The 19801-nt window shown below is 38.4% G+C and overlaps 1 protein-coding gene across 3 annotated transcripts in view; it reads left to right on the top strand.

The window, feature by feature from the left end:
- The first annotated feature begins 653 nt into the window (after positions 1–653).
- LOC106873889 (protein-glucosylgalactosylhydroxylysine glucosidase) overlaps positions 654–19801 on the top strand; it is a 32778-nt gene continuing 13630 nt past the window's right edge. The window contains exons 1-7 of one of the 3 annotated variants that reach the window (XM_089360338.1): positions 654–843; positions 7268–7470; positions 8351–8559; positions 10106–10328; positions 14218–14396; positions 17296–17522; positions 18813–18996. In XM_089360338.1, coding sequence (XP_089216464.1) covers positions 7268–7470; positions 8351–8559; positions 10106–10328; positions 14218–14396; positions 17296–17522; positions 18813–18996 — 1225 coding nt within the window. In that variant the 5' untranslated portion in view covers positions 654–843. Of the gene's footprint in view, positions 844–2109; positions 4740–7267; positions 7471–8350; positions 8560–10105; positions 10329–14217; positions 14397–17295; positions 17523–18812; positions 18997–19801 lie in introns of those variants that run through there. The other 2 variants (XM_089360340.1, XM_089360339.1) reach the window with 2 other exon arrangements.

Raw genomic sequence — 19801 nt, 5'->3', positions numbered from 1 at the left:
GCCAGCTCTCAACTGGGATTTTAACCCAATTGAACATCTGTGAATGAAATCCAGAGATGTCTGAACCAGGTGGTCCCAAGGCCGGCAACTCGTGTGGAACTGTAGGCAGCTTTCCTCAGGGTGTGGGCACAGGTGCCAATGGCTTTTGTGAACAGCCTCATGCACTCCATGTACCGACGGGTTATGACCGTTTTGAACACCCAGGGTGGGCATACACGGTATTGAACATGTCACGTCCTACGCTCTCAATGTGCTGGGAAAGGAGGAGGAGGAGGAGGAGGAGGAGGAGGAGGAGGAGGAGGAGGTGGTGGTGGTGGTGGTGGTGGTGGTGGTGGTGGAGGAGGAGGAGGCTGTGTCCTTGGTCAATCCTAAACAGTACTATAGCCTATGATCGAAGGTATTCCAGTCATGACTACTCCAATTCTCCACCCGAGGGAAGATGTATTGTGAAATACTTACACAATACGTATTTCTCCCGGATATTGCGTCAACACCTCAAACTACATTATTCTAATCCCTCCGTTGTGATCATGAAACATGCATGAAATTTAGCTGTTGTTTCAAGCAGACCGAGCGACCACGTTCGGGCGCCACCACCATCACCACACCACAACTGCCACCGCTATCGTCACCGCCAGGTTCGTTATTGCACAGATAGTAAGTTCATCTCTCTCCCACCACCACCACGTATTAAATACTCTACTAATTCTGTCACTACTCCTGTAAACATTCTAGATAACAAATTTAAACTTGTTGCAGGATAGGCTATTCATTACTTCTTTATCTTTCACGCAGAAACTCAGACGTTTGTCATATTAGGTGAGCAGCGTATTTCCTTCGAAGGTAAGCCAAATATCTGCGATGCTTTCATGGCTTATTGTTGCTTCCTGTCCGCTTTTGATCCCTTTTTCTGACGAAGTATTAGTACACCTGAGCAGTATATACAATACGCTAATCATTATTATTATCATTATTATTATTATTGCCTTTGCACAGCTTCTAACGCTGGAGACGTACTACCGTGTCAGCTGTTCACTACCACTGAACTAAGGTAACACCTCTTATTTTTCGAGCACCTTCCGGAGTATTTGAGCAGTTCCAAGCAGTGCTGTTTTCTGCAAGTGCTCCACCCTTATTGCAGCCCCTATTTGTTCCACGTACTTCTTGAGATTTTTGCTCACTGTTCCCAGGGCTCCAACAATTATTGGTACTACTGTTACCTTTTTCATCGACCACAACTGCTTAACTTCCCAAGCTAACCTGTCATATCTCTCAACTTTTCTTTCTTCTTTATCGCATACCTTGTTGTCAGGTGGACATTCTATATCTATGATCCAGCATAGTTTGTTTTGTTTCTCAATTAATGTCCGGCTTCCTATTCTCTATCTCATGGTCGCATTGAATCATAAAATCCCATAGGATCTTTGCTTTTCCATTTTCGACGATGCGTTTTGGTTTGTGGTCGTACCAATTTTTTGCTCTGTCAAGTCCTTACTTGTTGCAAAGTGTCCAATGGACAAGCCTGGCTATATTGTCGTGGTGTCTCTTATATTCCTTCTGGGCTCATGGCGTACATTGGCTCATAATATGCCATATGGTTTCACCGTTTTGTCCACAGATTCTGCACTCATCACTTTCTGCTCTGTTGTCTATTCTGTATTTTATGTAGTTTGTTCTTAGTGCTTGCTCTTGGGCAGCACAGATTTGAGCCTCCGTTTCCGGTTTTAAATCACTTTTAGTCATCCACAGCCACCTTTTTTCTCTGTCTGTCTTATCTTCAACATCTCTATGAAATTGACCATTCATTCTTTTCTTTACACACCTATTTTCAGTTTCATTTGTTTTCAATTTCTTGTATAGTGCTTTATCTTTGCAATCATTCATCCTACAAAAGCCTGACCTTCTTACTTCTAATAATAGCGGTTCTGTGGCATTTTTTACAACATGCTATGCTGTTTTTTCTGCTCTAATCCTGTATTCGCATCGAATAAGTCCTCTTCCTCCTCTTTTTCTTGGTGCATACAATCTTTTTGGGCGGAGTGACCTACATCTAGTTAGCAACTTCCTTATCTTTCTGTCTAAGCTGTTTAGATTATTATTATTATTATTATTATTTACTTTTAATCTTCATGTGTGTTACAATCGCTCGCCGAGATACACCCAGTGTCCTAGGGCGAGTGAAGGAGAAGAGATGTTACAGTATGACTGAAAGCTTGGGGAGGGCAAGTGGCAGGGGCTGTAGCGAAATATCTCCATGTAATACAACACATACATTGAAACTGATAGAGTTTTTTTAAGGATGTGGGTAATACCTGTCAGCACAATCTTTTGGATTTCTCTGAGACATGGTTCTCCTGGGATATTACCTAGATGTTTCTGACATCCCTTTCTTATCATACCAAAGGCACCCACAATAACAGGAACAGTTCTCGCTTTAAGATGTCACATCTTTTGTATTTCAATTTCCAGGTCCTTATATTTACTTATTTGTCAAATTCCTGTACAGATATATTTTTATTAGTAGGAACACTTACATCTATTAGTTTATAAGTATTTTCTTCTGAGTCTGTAATGATTATGTCTGGTCGATTAGCCTGGATCGTTCTGTCGGTGTTGACTGGAAAACCCAGAGGATAGTGACATTTTTACCTTCAACGACTGGCTCCGTAAGCAGGAATGCTGATTTTGCAGTGTTTATAAATTTTCCAATGTAAATACTGTCCTACCCTATCGTGGCGATTTTTGTATTCATTTGGTGTCAGCACAGGACATCTCGAGGCGCGATGGTCTATTGTTTCATTAAATTTATCGCGGAATCTGCATTTAGAGTCAGAACCGATGAAAATTTCATAGGCTCAGGAAGATGCTGTCATGGAATGTGACCAAATGAGGTTTATTTTTCAACATAGACCCTCTTGCAGTCCACACACTTCTTCCATTCAAAATAGACTTCAACAGCAGATATGACGTCATCATCACTGCGATATTGGAGCCCAGCCAAGTGATTTTTATGTTCGGATACAGATAATAGTCACAAGGGGCCAAGTCAGGAAGATATAAAGGGTGATCAACCAGTTCAAAGTCACGGTCACTCACTGCAACCATTGAAACCCAGGATTTGTGTGTTGGAGCATTGTCCTAATGAAACAAGACTTTTCGTCAGTTTTCCTGGGAATTTGGTTTTGATAGCCATTCGTAATTGCCTCAGCAAGTTGGCATAGAACTCTTCTTTGATGGAGTGGCCCTGTTGAAGACAGTCAATAAACACAATGCCTTTTGCATCCGGAAAAACTCAGGCCATCACCTTTTCTGCAGATGAAATGACTGTGGCTTTCTTTGGAGCAGGTGAGGAGGGGTGTTTCCACGGCATGGATTGTCTCTTTGTTTCAAAGTGATGAAGCCAACACTCATCCTGGCTTAGGAAACGTCCAAGGAAACATACCGAAACTGCCTGGAACAATGTCAGATTTTCCCGTGATGTGATCAGCTTGGTGCGCTTTAAATTTGGTGTCAAAAGACGTGGCACCCACCGAACAGAAATCTTCGTCATACCAAGTTCATTGCCCAGAATCTTCTCAAATCTCTCACGTGAAATGGTAATAAGCATTGGCTACTTGATTTTGTAGTGAGTTACCTCACATCCATCCCCATGTGGTGAAGACGATTTGTTTCCGGCGATGGTGACAGTTGCAGGACGTCCAGACGTTGAGTCATCTTCAAGAATCACCCTTCCCCTCCTAAATCCAGCTGCCTACTTTTGCACTGTTGGTAAAGCTGGAGCATCGACTCCTAACGTAGCAACCATGTCAGCATTAAGGCGGCGAGCTGGCAGAATCGTTAACACGCCGGACGAAATGTTTTGCGGTATTTCGTCCGTCTTCATGTTCTGAGTTCAAATTCCGTCGAGGTCGACTATGCCTTTCATCCTTTCGGGGGTGATTAAATAAGTACCAGTTAATCACAGGGGTCGATGTAATCGACTCATCCCCACCCCCAAATTTCTGCCCATGTGGCAAAATTTGAAACCATGTCAGCATGAATGTCGGTGGGGATTAAACCCTTTTTTTCTGAATTTACTTGATAACACCACGATGCGAAATTTTATCCATTTTCTAGAAAAGTCACTACTAGTTACTTTAAAATCATCTTTGGACAGTCAGATGTCAGTTTACGTGGATACAAACAATGCGTTTATTAATATGAAGAACTGTAACTAATGCAAGAGAACACATCTCTAACGTCATTCCTTTATAGTCAGCCTATGAACTTTTCAGCCCAGCCTCCTAGTGAAATCCTCTTCTTGTAAGCCAGTCGCTCTTGCAGTAGTATTGCACTCTAAAAGCTTAGATTTCCCCAACCTCCCCATACATAAATATATATTATTTGTGAATCTAGATAGCTGACATTTGCTGGCATAAACAATCACAAAACACTTTAGTCTTCAGTTTAAAGTACATGGTTCTTTCAGATAATTTTTGACACAAAATAAAGAGCCTATGTGAGGCAATCAACGACATACAGTGATATACACTAGTTGTGTTTGTGATAACATATTTAATTACAGACGGTACTCAAAAAGTTTCTACATTAAAATATGTTGATACTAACTTAACTCATTATTTACATTCGACGGATATTTTTCCTCAGCTTGCTTGTTGATAACACGTTTCGGATGATATACCCTCCAGCCTTCTTCAGGTGTCTTGAGGAAATTTCGAACCTGGGTTCTCATTCCTAAGGTATTTTTCGAAGTTATTATTACTATTATTATTGTTATTGTTCAGGTCACTGCTTGAAATCGACCTCGGAATCTTGGGGTTAGTATCCCCGCGATCTTAACCATTACGCCATATGCCCGTGGGCAATTATGAAGTGAATTTTAGGGCTTATAAATCTATTATTTTTCTATCCTTCCTTAATACCGGTTCCCATATGCTACTCATATCTGCACTCGGACTGCTTAGGAGGTTGTTGTGTCCTAGCATATGTGCTGCTTCTTTTAGTTTTCGTATTTTCCACTGGTGTTCTCTGTCTATTATTTTAACTTCATCCCACAGGGGGAGGTGGTCTCCATTTTTCCATACATGATCAGCTATACCCGATTTATCAATATCTCCTCGTGTCACAGCTTTGCGATGTTGCTATAACCCTTATTTTGATGGGGTGACATGTTTCGCCTTTGTATAACCTACCACAGTTGCATGGGATGGAGTACACGCAGTTTTTGGTCATATTCTCTTCCACTGGTGGTTTTACCCGAAGGAAATATTTGCGAAGTGTTGTATTACTCTTGAATAATGTCCTGATGTCATATTGACCGCATATCTTTTGTATCTTTTCGGAGAAGCCTTTCACATAGGGTAGATAGACTGTGGACAGTTTGGGGTGGACAGACTGTGAACATCGCAGTTGAAACATTCCTGTCACAACTTGGGACCTTGAAGGCTGCTAGAATGCAAGAAAGTATACTAGTCCTTTAATATTTGATATTCAATATTTCATTTATTCAATAAGATAATCAATACTTCATTTCATTTTACTATATATACTATGTATTCTATATCCTACATTAATATTATAAGAATATAAATAAATCATAAAAAACATAAAAAATCAGAGTTGGAATTCCTTTGAATAATATATATATATATATATATATATATATATATATATATATATATATTACTTTTGTATATATATATATATATATATATATATATATATAAAGGTATGTATCTTTGTGTGTACATCTGTTTGTTCCCCCTTCAAAGCGATACCCCAGCATGGCTGCATTCTAATGACTGGATCGATTAAAAGATGTAATACAATGATGTTAATCTATGAGAAAATTTGTCCACAAGCTTTATGAAATCTGGAAAAGTTTTTAGCTATAATTGTCTCCCTTACAACATAACTTAAGAGTTCTTTCCCTTCTAAAATATTTTACACTGGGAAGCGACACATATATGTATACCTGCACGGACGCAAGCACACACACACACACACACACACACACTCATGCTCTTACACGTAGACACTATACAGACTCTATTTGATGCATATATTCACACATAGAATAAATAACACATTAACAGCGTGTATAAGGGTTTGTGCAAGGCAGCTTTGAATATAAAGGGGATACAAAAATAAATTCCGCTACCGTAGTATTCTTAGCATAGACCCATGAACAAAGACATCCCAACCATGTCCACCACGTTTTCTCTATTAAGCACTACATTGACCTGTGTATCCTTTCTTCTTTAAGAAGGTAGAATGTTGATTTTGAATTAATTTCAAATAGTTTTGAATTAACTAATCCCATATAAAGTCCTGATGATGTTGTCTGTGCCCACTTCGCTGTTGTTTCAGTCATTTGATTGCGGCCATGCTGGAGCACTGCCTTTAGTCGAGCGAATCGACCCCACGACTTATTCTTTTGTAAGCCTGGTACTTATTCTATCGGTAAAAGTGCCGAACCGCTAAGTAACGGAGACGTAAACACACCAGCATCGGTTGTCAAGCGATGGTGGGGAGACAAATACAGACACACAAACACATATATATATATATATATATATATATATATACGACGGGCTTCTTTCAGTTTCCGTCTACCAAATCCACTCACAAGGCTTTGGTCGGCCCGAAGCTATAGTAAAAGACACTTGCCTAAGTTGCCACGCGTTGGGACTGAACCCGGAACCATGTGGTTGGTAAGCAAGCTACTTACCACACAGCCACTCCTGCGCCTATGTTTAAGAAAATATTTATAAGGAGAGGATATTTTGGATGACAGCACTAATCCTTCACCCTGTTTAACCCCACCACTTGGCTCTTGAATATCTTAAGGGGAATCAACTCTATTGGAAATATTTACACTTGAACTCCAGTGAAGACTATTCTGATCTCCCTTCTTTTCCACCATCCTCAGGCACTACCCTTCCTCATTATTAATCTATAAACACATTTTCAAAGCTGTGATCGTACATACAACTAATGTTTCTGAGATTCTATACGCACATACAGTTGATGCTTTATAGAAGAGATCATACATACAGTTAATGTAGAAAATTAACCGAAAGAGAATTTCCTAAAACAAAAAATTAGTAACTTCTTACTATAGATTTGGTTGTAATTCGTCTTAAAATTCGTGTTTAATGTTTGACCTTAAATGTTGCTTAATTTACTTCAAATGTGTTCCGCTGAATCATTTTCATTTGTTTTCATTAACGTGATGAATTGAGTGATTTATTTATTTCTCTCTTAGATGTATTCCCATCATTTGATGCCATTGATTATTTGCGTACTATGGCCAACATGTTTGACAGGAAAGTTTTCTGCAACTTCCGACTCGTGCAGTTCAACTACAGGGCAGAATGGAGATGGCTTGCATCTTGAACATTATGAACAGATGCTCAAAGATAAAGATATATTTTTGCCAATAGACGACACACTTTTTGAAACCGATACGTGAGTTTTACTTTACAGCATTTTATAATTTCTTTTGTAATCACTTTATATGAGAAATTTATAGGAAAGTTATATGACAGCAATAGCCCGGCAATAGAAAATGAATGTGAAGTTAGTGCTAATTATTGTTAGGTCCTTGGGGAGAGTATCGGAAAGCATCAAGAAGAATATAAAGGAAATCGGAATAGAGTGCCCAGTAGAATTGTTATAAAAGTTTCACGTTCTTGGCGCGGCAAAAATAAGGAAATTATAAGATAGTTGGAAAGAACAGATAGCATGGTACCGTAGGCTGCAGGTAGCAATAATAACAACAGCTCTCACAAACGAGAATACTAAAAATGAACCCGGCTTCTCTCAAAAATTAAGTAAAAAAAAATTTTTTTTTTTTAAACAGAAAAATAATCCAGAATCCTTGTCCGGTACCGGATCGATCCCAAAATCTAATCGGTTCGTGCCAGAAACGAGGCCAAACTTCCCTGAAAATTTCATCCGAATCCATCCAGTGGTTCTTGGGATATTTTGTCCATGGACAAACAAACAAACACGACTGAAAACAATACCTCCACCTTCGCTAAGGCGGGGGTAATGATAAGCCTTTCTACTATAGGCACAAGGCCTGGAATTCGCTGGCTGTGGGGCAGTTATCTCCCCTGATAGTGCAGAGACATGTGCTTCTTTGTGACTCTAAAGGCCTTTAGCTTTTATTTCTACCAATGTAACTGCTATCCAGCACCGTCAGTCACAATTAGTGTGACACATGCATACCTACACACACACACACACACACACACACACACACACACACACACACACACACACACACACACACACACACACACATTTATATATATATATATGCGCTCAATTTTATATTTGTCAGGATGCCGAATGACACTCGTAAGCACCCAACTGTTGGTAATGGTTATATTTCAACTGTGGTCTTATCAGAGACTATATTTATGAATGGTCTTTACAACGGCTTGACGATGAACAGCCACAGAGCACGGATTCCATCAGTGGCTGGAATTAAAGCCGCGATTTCCACAAAGGATCATACGCGTAAGAAATACGCATTAAATGTGCAACATGGTAAGTTGTTTTCTTTACTTATTCTCTTCCGGTAACTTACTATCATTGACAACGGTGGATAATATAAGTGTAGTGTGTGTGTGTGTGTGTGTGTGTGTGTGTGTGTGTGTGTGTGTGTGTGTGTGTGTGTGTGTGTGTGTGTGTGTGTGTGTGTGTGTGTGTGTGATAGTTTGATCCTTCCACGAGCAACAATCGTTGTTGAGCATTAGTCCACAAGTCAGCAATGCTCAGATACGAAGTGGTTTCGTCGTCTACACACATCTCGGACAGGCCCGGGTCACTTAGTAACTTCTGTGCCAGTAGAGTTTATCCTAAACCAACAATGACCTACCCCTACCACTACCATCCCACCTCCGTAGTATTGCCAGGGTAGTGGTTTGTTTAAGTTATCTACAGTTCTTGTGCTGAAAGTCCTCCGGAATATTCTGTTCAGTTTATCTTCGTCGACACCTAATGTATATTCCTGAGGACATCGTTGCTCTTAACCGTTACTGATGCAATCGTTGACGCGCTACCGTAAGCATTGTTCACTTGCTAGAGATCTGTCTGTCAACATACAATAAGTCAGGAGGTTTTAATCTTGGTCTTGCAACTTCCATTTTGGCCTTGCAACTTCCATTTTAGTCTTACTACCTGGACGTGGTGTTTGTTTTACTGTATCTCCTTCAAAGACACAAACTGTGGAAAGAAATTACTAACAAATGGTAACCACATCTGCTTGCATTCTCGGAATTTCTGCAGATGCAACAACCTCAGCACATGTCTGCACATCATCAACGAAGGCTATATGGCCCTTTGCATAGAGGATGTAGGTAAATAAAAATGGTTTCAAATTTTGGCACAAGGCCAGCAAAGTCTGGGGGAGAAGGGTAAGTCGATTGCATCGACCCCAATACTCTATTGGTACCTATTCTATTGACCCTGAAAGGGATGAAAGGCAAAGTCAAACTCGGCGGAATTTGAACTCAGAACGTAACGAAAGACGAAACGCAGCTTAGCACTTTACCCGGCTTTCTAACGATTCTACCAGCTCGTCATCTTAAATGTAAGTAAATAATTACATTATATGCTGTTGTTGTTGGCACTCCGTCGCTTACGACGTCGCGGGTTCCAGTTGATCCGATCGACGGAACAGCCTGCTCATGAAATTAACGTGCAAGTGGCCGAGCACTCCACAGACACGTGTACCCTTAACGTAGTTCTCAGGGATATTCAGCGTGACACAGTGTGACAAGGCTGACCCTTTGAATTACAGGCACAACAGAAACAGGAAGTAAGAGTGAGAGAAAGTTGTGGTGAAAGAGTACAGCAGGGTTCGCCACCATCTCCTGCCGGAGCCTCGTGGAGCTTTAGGTGTTTTCGCTCAATAAACACTCACAACGCCCGGTCTGGAAATCGAAACCACGATCCTATGACCGCGAGTTCGCTGCCCTAACCACTGGGCCTCCACAATAACATTATAACATCAGCAACAACAATAACCACAAGAACAGCAAATGTATTATAATGTTCTCTGCTTTGATTTTCTTTTGTTTAACTATTATAGGTTTGTTTTCGCACGTAAGCTTTGTGGAAAATTTGGGGAGTTGTGTTGAAACAATTTATGCCCACCGACAACTAAAAGAAGTTCTTGTTGTTGAAATAACCCTTGAACGATCTGAAAATTCTACCAAAGATTTTGAAGTGAACTTACATTTCAACTACACTTCCAGTAAGGATCTTAAATCTGTGAAGGAGACCGATAAAGTACCAGGTCTAGAGAATGTCAAGTAATTATTCATTTTGTGTCTATCTAAACTCCTTTATTATCGCCTTAAATATATATATATATATATATATATATATATATATATATATATATATATATATATATATATATATATATATATATATATATATATATATATATGTATATATACATACATACATACATACATACATACATATATATATATATATATATAAATATATATATATATATATATATATATATATATATATATATATATATATATATATATATATATATATATATATATATATATATATATATATATATATATATATATATATATATATATATATATATATATATATATATATATATAGGGAGAATTCACAAAAAAAACAACAGATGAAGACAGGTGATGTAGAAAACAAACAGATTTATTAGTATAACGCTCGGGAAGTGAAAAAGTCTTTAACGTTTCGAGCCTATGCTCTTCCACAGAAAGGAACACAGAAAGAAAGAAGAGGAGAAACAAGCAGAGAAAAAAATGTGTAGTGGTTAGCGATCTATCATGGCGAATGTATATATATAAATGTGTGTGTGTGTGTGTGTGTGTGTGTGTGTGTGTGTGTGTGTGTGTGTGTGTGTGTGTGTGTGTATTCTTTTATTCTTTTACTTGTTTCAGTCATTTAACTGTGGCCATGCTGGAGCACCACCTTAAGGGGGCGGATTTTAGTCAAACGAATAGACTCTAGGACCTATTCTTTGTAAACCTAATACTTATTCTATCGGACTGTCTTGCCGAACCGCTAAGTTACGGGGACGTAAGCACACCAACATCGGTTGTCAAGTGATGATGGGGGACAAACACGACACAAACACACAAATGCACAAACACATACACACACACACACACACACACACACACACACACACACACACACACACATATATATATATATATATATATATATATATATACGACGGGCTTCTTTCAGTTTCAACCCCCTCCCCAAAATGGCTGCCCTTGGGGCAAAATTTGAAACCATTATTATTATTATTATTATTATTATTCAGTAGTTTTATTTTTATAACGTGCTTTCACTTCACTACCGAGCGCAGCTCTGTGCGCCTTGGGTATGTGCTGTGGTTTGCTGTGGTGCTCTTATGTTTACTGTATTGAAAGTGTTTTGCGTAGAATGTGTGCAGTACCCAGTAGTGCAATTTTCTGTATGTTATATATATTTGTAAGTCCTGGTGTTTTTGTTATGTATTTGTCTGAATATTTTTTTATTATACCTAAGGCACCTACTATGATAGGAATTGTTTCTGTTTTTAGATTCCACATTCGAGTTATCTCTATTTCCAGGTCTTTGTATTTTGAAAGTTTTTCCATTTCTTTTAGAGAAACGTTGTCATCTGCTGGTATTGAAACATCAATTAGAAGGCATTTTTTTCCTTCATGATCTTTGACAACTATATCTGGTCTATTCGCCTTAATTTCTCTATCTGTGTGTATTGGCATATCCCAGAGTATGGTTGCTTTCTCGTTTTCTGTGACCTTTTCTGGCGTGTGTTTATACCATCTTTTTTCTGTTGCTATTCCATAATGTTGGCATAGCTTCCAGTGTATATAGGTCCCCGCTCTGTCGTGTCTGTGAATATATTCCTTCTTAGCCAGGACTGGGCAGCCAGAGATAATATGATTTATTGTTTCTTGTCGATCTCCACATATTCTACAGTTACTTGTTATATTTCTTTTCATTATGTGTTTTTGGTAATTTCTGGTGGGGAGGCTTTGATCTTGTGCAGCAATTAAAAATCCTTCAGTCTCTGCTTTGAGTCCTGAGCTTCTCAGCCATTGCTGGGATTTTTCTCTGTCTATTTCTTTCGCATTTAGTTTAGCCCAGTATTTACCATGTAGGGGCTTTTCTTGCCATCGTTTTATCATGGTCCGTTGCTGTTCTAGTTTTAGTTTGGATTTCATTTGTTTTATAGCTTTTGTTGTTTCTTCTTCTTCTTCTTCGTATTTGTTAGGTAGATTGATTTCTTGTTTGTATTTGTCAGCTTCCTTAAATACTGAAAACAGTTTTTTGTTTTGCTCGTGTTTTGTGGCTATTTGTATTAGTTTCCCTTGCTTCTGGAGTAGGTATTTTTGCAGTCCTATGGTGGTTATTTTATAATAGTTTTCTAGCTGTATAAGACCCCTGCCACCTTCTGTGCGTTGTATATATAGCCTTTCTATGTCAGATTTTGGGTGGTGCATCCTATATCCTGTCATTATTTTTCTTGTTTTCCTGTCTATTTTACATAGTTCGTTTAGTGTCCAGTTAAGGATGTTGTAGCTGTAGCTTATAACTGGGACAGCTAAAGTGTTGATACCCATTATCTTGTTTTTAGCATTGAGCTCTGTTTTTAGTATTGATCTAACTCGTCTATAGTACTCTTTCTTTATTTTTTCTTTCATTTGTGTATGTTGTATCCTATCTAGTTCATTGACTCCTAAATACTTATATGGTTGGCTTTCGTCTAGTTCTCTTATTTCATTGGCTTTATCTAGTGTTATATTGCTACTTTTAACTAATTTTCCTCTTTTCAGGGTTGCTTTGGCACATTTTTCTAATCCGAATTTCATTTCTATTTCCTTGGTAAAGCCGTGTACTGTCTGTAGTAGTGTTTCTAGCTCTTTGTCGTTTTTTGCATATAATTTTAGGTCATCCATATATAGAAGGTGGCTGACTGTTTTTCCATAGCATTTGTAACCGCATCCAGTTCTATTTAGCAATTCTGTTAAAGGTGTGAGTGCCAGGCAGAACAGGAGTGGAGAGAGCGTGTCTCCCTGGAATATTCCTCTTCTAATGGGGATGGCTTTCGTTTTCACAAGTCCCTCTTTTGTTTGGAGCTGTAGCACTGTCTGCCATTTGTTCATTGAGTGCTCTATGTATTTTATGATAATTGGTGCCACCTTGTTTATGGCTAGTGTTTCCAGAATCCACGTGTGGGGAACACTGTCGAAAGCCTTTTGGTAGTCCACCCAGGCCATACTGAGGCCTTTCTTCTTTCTGCGGCTGTCTTCAGTTATGGCTTTATTGATCAATAATTGATCTTTACAGCCGTATGAGCCCTTGCAGCATCCCTTCTGCTCTTCTGAAAACAGGTTGTTATTTTCCAGGTGTTTACTCACTCTCTGCGATATTATTGCAGTAAAGGCTTTGTAGATCGTAGGGAGACAGGTTATAGGTCTATAGTTTTGTGGTTTCTCCGTTTCCGTGGATTTGGGGATTAAGATGGTTTTCCCTTTTGTGAGCCATTCAGGCATTGTTTCTGGATCTGCTATTATGTTGTTAAAGTTTTCTGCCAGCTTTTTATGCATTGCTGGCAGGTGTTTTAACCAGAAATTGGGGATCTTGTCGTGTCCAGGTGCTTTCCAGTTGCTTATTATTATTATTATTATTATCATTATTATTATTATTATTATTATTATTATTATTATTATTATCATTATTATTATTATTATTATTATTCAGTAGTTTTATTTTTATAACGTGCTTTCACTTCACTACCGAGCGCAGCTCTGTGCGCCTTGGGTATGTGCTGTGGTTTGCTGTGGTGCTCTTATGTTTACTGTATTGAAAGTGTTTTGCGTAGAATGTGTGCAGTACCCCCATTATTATTATTATTATTATTATTATTATTATTATTATTATTATTATTATTATTATCATCATTATTATTATTATTATTATTATTATTATTATTATTATTATTATCATTATTATTATTATTATTATTATTATTATTATCATTATTATTATTATTATTATTATTATTATCATTATTATTATTATTATTATTATCATTATTATTATTATTATTATTATTATTATTATTATTATTATTATTATTATTATTATTACAATTTCTTTTAGATACTTCCATGGTGAGAACATTGACAGTGAAGAATATGATGCTAAACATAAGTCAGTTCATATGATTTACACTAATGTTCCGTCTAAGCTAGTCCTGTCCAAAGACAAAAAGAAAACTTTTTATTTTCTCACGGCGTTAGGAACCGAGAAAAACCAAGTTATTGATGCATATAAAAAAGGTTCGTGAGGATTTCACTTTTTCTATAATAATTTTTCTATTATAACTAATATTTGTTTCACTTCTAGAAGTTCACAATAAGCTGCCCTCAGTTAACATTAAGCAATTTTCTTCTTGGTCGTCATCTTTACCTTTTAGTTTCAATTTTTCCTGACATAATCGTGTTGCAAATAACCGAATCACTGCATTTTTTTTCCCCCGTTTCATTCAAAAAAATCTTCCTCTTTTCAGTCAAAGCATTAAGTTGTTGTCGATGGTCCTTCATCAAGGAAATGTCAAGAATTATGTAAAAGTATCTCGTTTCGAAGGCAGACGAATTCACCTCATTATATTTTCAGTATCAGGGCGGCTAGCTGGCAGAATCGTTAGCACGCCAGACAAAAGGCTTAGCGGGTATTTCATCTGTCTTTACGTTCTGGATTCAAATTCCACCGAGGTCCACTTTGCCTTTCGTCCTTTCGAGGTCGATAAAATAAGTACCAGTTGCGTACTGGAGTCGATCTAATCGACTGCCCCTCCTCCCCAAAAATTTCGGGCTTTGTGCCAAAATTTGAAATCAATATATTTGCAGTATGTCCATCACCCATCACAACAGCAGTTATAGAATATATTAGCCTTAGTTTGTCGCTCAGTCTTGTAGCTCTAGTTCTTATTCAGAAAACTGTCTCTAATAAAATGTCAGAATAGAATTTCAGCAAAGGAAAGATGAACATACTTCCTTTTTTTTTTAATGCTTTTTTAAATAGTTTATTCAGAGGAGGAAAGGCAGCGTTTCTCGTTCTCTTCAGAGATTCCGAGACTGATGGATGTAAGCTATCCTCAAACTGGAGACCTCTGCCAAATTTTTGCAACAGAATGGATCCTGTTAAAGACGCCGAATGACCAGGTAGCGATGATAAAATGAGCCGTGATTCAGTCAGCCAAGCTAGAAAGAGTAACGCTCGAACGAGCTTCCACACAGTTCTTGTCTAACAAATTCCAACCAACGAGGCTTTGGCCAACCTGAGGCTATTGTAGAAAAAGAATATCAAGGATGTTGTGCAGTGAAATTGAAAATGAACCCCAATAGTTGCGAAGCAAACGTCTTCATTGCACATCTATGTCCGCACAGGATGTTAGCCTATTGCAGATTAATTTCACCCCGAACAGTTAAATCCATCATCCAGTTAGATAAATGTAGGCGTATAGAATTAATGGTATACTCTTTACTCTCTCTTTTACTCTTTTACTTGTTTCAGTCATTTGACTGCGGCCATGCTGGAGCATCGCCTTTAGTCGAGCAAATCGACCCCAGGACTTATTCTCTGTAAGCCTAGTACTTATTGTATCGGTCTCTTTTGCCGAACCGCTAAGTTACGGGGACGTAAACACACCAGCATCGGTTGTCAAGCGATGTTGGGGGGGACAAACACAGATACACAAACATATACACTCACATACATACATATATATATACATATATAGGACGGGCTTCTTTCAGTTTCCTTCTACCAAATCCACTCACAAGGCTTTGGTCGGCCCGAGGCTATAGTAGAAGACACTTGCCCAAGGTGCCACGCAGTGGGACTGAACCCGGAACCATGTGGCTGGTAAGCAAGCTACTTACCACACAGCCACTCCCGCGCCTATGTCTAGATACACAAACCAGCATTTATGGAATATAATCCTTCGATCCATAAAGCGGCATACTTGCGCCAACTATTTCGGTGAATTGACTAGAGCGTCGGATAGAATGCTTCGCAGCATTTGATTCTATTCCCTGCGATACGAGTTCAAATCCCGCTGAGGTCAACTTTGTTGTTCTTTTTGGAATCGATATTGAAAATCCTGTCCAAGACAGCAGATTGGCATCTCTAAGAACCTCAACCCAGATGGATGCCTCGTGACCCTTTATATTCTGCATTCATATCTTGTCATGGCCAACATGAGCTACAAACTTCATACATCACGTGTTTAAAATGATCACCTGACATATTGGATGCCTTTGGGAGAGTCTACACCAGTGTTTCTCTACTTTGGATTCCTTTGATCCCCATTTTACGCAGATGGACCCTCCTAGCCATTCGATGTTTAAAAAATCATTTTATAATTTTATAAATTGAATATTGGTTTCAAATTTTGGTATAAAACCAGCAATTTCAGGGAAACGGGGTAAGTCGATTACATCGGTCCTAGTGTTCAATCGGTACTTATTTTATCGAACTCGAGAGGACGAATGGCAAAATTAACCTCGATAGAATTTGAATTCAGAACGTAAAGACGGATGGAATGCTGTTAAGCGCTTTGTCCTGAATACTAACGATTCTGCCAGCTCGCTTCCTTCTTTATTAGGAATTGTATTAAAAAAATTAAAATATTTTGTATATTATAGAAGTATAACCAATTTATTGTAGATAAATTTTTTAACAACAAAATCTTATATGGACCTCCATCAAGGGGTAATGTTGGCCCCAGTTGAGAACCATTAGTTTACTCTATTGCAAGCATTCAGGTCATGTGTCTAGTTTGAACATACATTCCTTCATCTATCACACCAGTTTCGAACACCCTGTAACGGGCCATGGACACTGCTTGTCATTCCTGGTTAAAAACGATAATGTTAAAAATTCCTTTTGTACACATTGATGAAATATATTTTGTTAGCTTACAAGAGCAGTAAAGTGTTTTGAGTTAAATATAATTTCAGCAACATAAGACAGCTAATTAGGTCCCATCAGGCGAGATGCTTTGCAATATCTATCCCGCCTTATTGCATCCTAATAGCAACTCCTTCGACAACAACGGTGCTAAGTTGTATCAGCCCAAGTCGACGGCCTTTATCTTGAATGAATAAGCATTCTATCTTTTTATTTATTAAATCAAAATGGCGAACATATATTTTCCTTTATTTTGATTGGTAGCAATGGAAATGGCCAAGAAAAATGTCCTTATGAATGAACACACCAAAGCCTGGTTGGAAATTTGGAAGAAAGGTTATATTGATGTGAGAGGAGACCATAATTTGGCACAGATAACATATGCAGCACAATATTACATTCTCAGTTCTCTACCGTCAAATGATACCTCTGGCGATACAGATTTCGTTGGTCTCTCACCGACTGGTTTGGCACATGGATTAACTGAAGATGTAAGTTTTTTTGTTGGCTCTCTGTATTTTCGTGTGTGTATGTGCGTGTATAAATGTATGTCAATATGTCTGTGGTTAAGAAGTTCACTTCTGGTTCTAAATTTGGCATATGCGTGTGCCTGTATCCTTCTCTGTGTTTATGCTTTGTCCCAAAGCTTATTCGTTTGACATAAAATATGTTCTGGGGTCCATACGTTCGACTAAATCCTTGAAGATAATACCCTAGCATGGCCATAGTTGAGTGATTGAAATCAGCAATACATACATACATACATAAACACATACATACATACATATATACATACATAGCTGTGTGGTAAGAAGTTTGCTTCCTAACCACATGGTTCTGGGTTCAGTCCCATTGCATGAAACTCTAAGCAAGTATCTTCTCCTATAGCCTAAGGGCTGACCAAATTTGTGTAAATGGATTTGTTAGATGGAAACTGAAAGAAGCCCATCGTCTATATATATATAGGTTTCGATTTCCAGACCGGGCGTTGTGTGTGTTTATTGAGTGAAAACACCTAAAGATCCGCGAGGCTCCGGCTGGGTGTGGTGGCGACCCCTGTTGTACTCTTTCGCCCCAACTTTCACTCACTTTTTCTTCCTGTTTCATGAGTAACGCTGCGAAGGACTGGCGTCCCGTCCAGCTGGGGGGAACACATACGCCACAGAAACCGGGAAACCGGGCCCATGAGCCTAGCTAGGCTTTAAAAGGACGCATAAAAAATTATATATATATATATTTATATTATTATATGTATTTATTTTCTCTAAGTTAATAATTAACTCGGACAAAATAAATTGGTTAATAGATACCAGGGTAGTAAAGATCACAAAATGACTGTGGTGTAACTCCTGTTTACGAGGTAGAAACTCCTTGTTATTTTGAATACTTGAGTAAATATATAAATTTAGTAAATGGAGTAAAACGCATATGTTAAATGAATTCTCTTACTTCCAACATATGTTTCGAAGATTACAAATTATACCTTCCATAGGAATAGGTGATGTTGATAAGGATGTAATCTTCTCTTCAGGGAAATGCATGGGAACCAGCTTAACCGTAAGACATTTTAACGAATATATATATATATATATATATATATATATATATATATATATATATATATATATATATATATATACATATATATATATGAAGAAGTGAATTACTTGTTTGCTGTATTCCACAAGAGTACAGATTGAATGTGAGTGTGTGTAAATGTGTGTGAACAGGAGCAACAGAATCAACCCAACCTGTTATTATTTCACTGTATATATTGAAAGGACTATGGTGGACATATATTCTGGGACCAAGACATATGGATGTTCCCTCCAGTACTCATGTTCCGTACAGACTTGGCTAAAGTCCTTATGAAGACCAGAACCCGTACTTTAGACGCTGCTCGAGCAAGGGCTGCCATGAACGGTCGAAAAGGAGCAATGTACCCATGGGAAAGTGCGCAAACAGGTTTGTGGTTGATTTTATTCCTATTTTGACATAAGTATACACACGATGTTACTCACATACATACACACAATGTTGCACAAGCGCACAAGCTTGCTTCTATCCTACATTTCAAACAGTTTAGTGGAGACAAATAGCTTAGCGGTAAAGGTGCTGGTCTCATGATCGTAAGGTTGTCGTTTCGATTCCTCGACCGGGCTATGCGTTCTATTCTTGAGTTAAGCATTTCATTTCATGTTGGTTTGCAACCACGTGGTTTCGAGTTCAGTCCCACTGCGTGGCATCTTGGGTAAATGTCTTGTAAAGTTCCGGGTCGATAAATACCTTGTGAGTGTAGTTGGTAGACGGAAACTACAGGGAAGCACGTCGTTGACCCATATGTGCGCGCTTGTGGGCCTGTGTGTGTGTGTGTGTGTGCGTGTGTGAGTGTATGTGTGTATGCGCACGTGTGTGTGTGTGTGTGCGTGTGTTTGTGTTCCAGACCCCAGTAATTAACTCATTTGCATACAGCCAATCAGAGCTCACCTTGTCCTTGTTGTCAAGTTAACAGACACACTCTACCAAGTAAACTGAAGATGAAGAACGGTGTTGTAAGTCGACCGATCGGCAAGTTATGCCTGATTTTAGGAGACAAGTAATTAGATTTGCATTTATACCTATTATCAGATTTTGTTAGGGCCCCATATGGTAAAGATGTGGATGGGAAAATGAGGGTAGCGGGTGATGTGCTAGCAACCATCTCCCCTTACTGTTTTACAAAGTAAAACAAGAACGCAAATAACTACGCAGAGGCAACCATGGTTGAAAC

The sequence above is a fragment of the Octopus bimaculoides genome, chromosome 11 (genome assembly GCF_046866305.1).
Source record: "Octopus bimaculoides isolate indiv1 chromosome 11, ASM4686630v1, whole genome shotgun sequence".
Lineage (NCBI taxonomy): Eukaryota > Metazoa > Mollusca > Cephalopoda > Octopoda > Octopodidae > Octopus > Octopus bimaculoides.
This window is presented reverse-complemented; position numbering and strand designations above follow the sequence as displayed.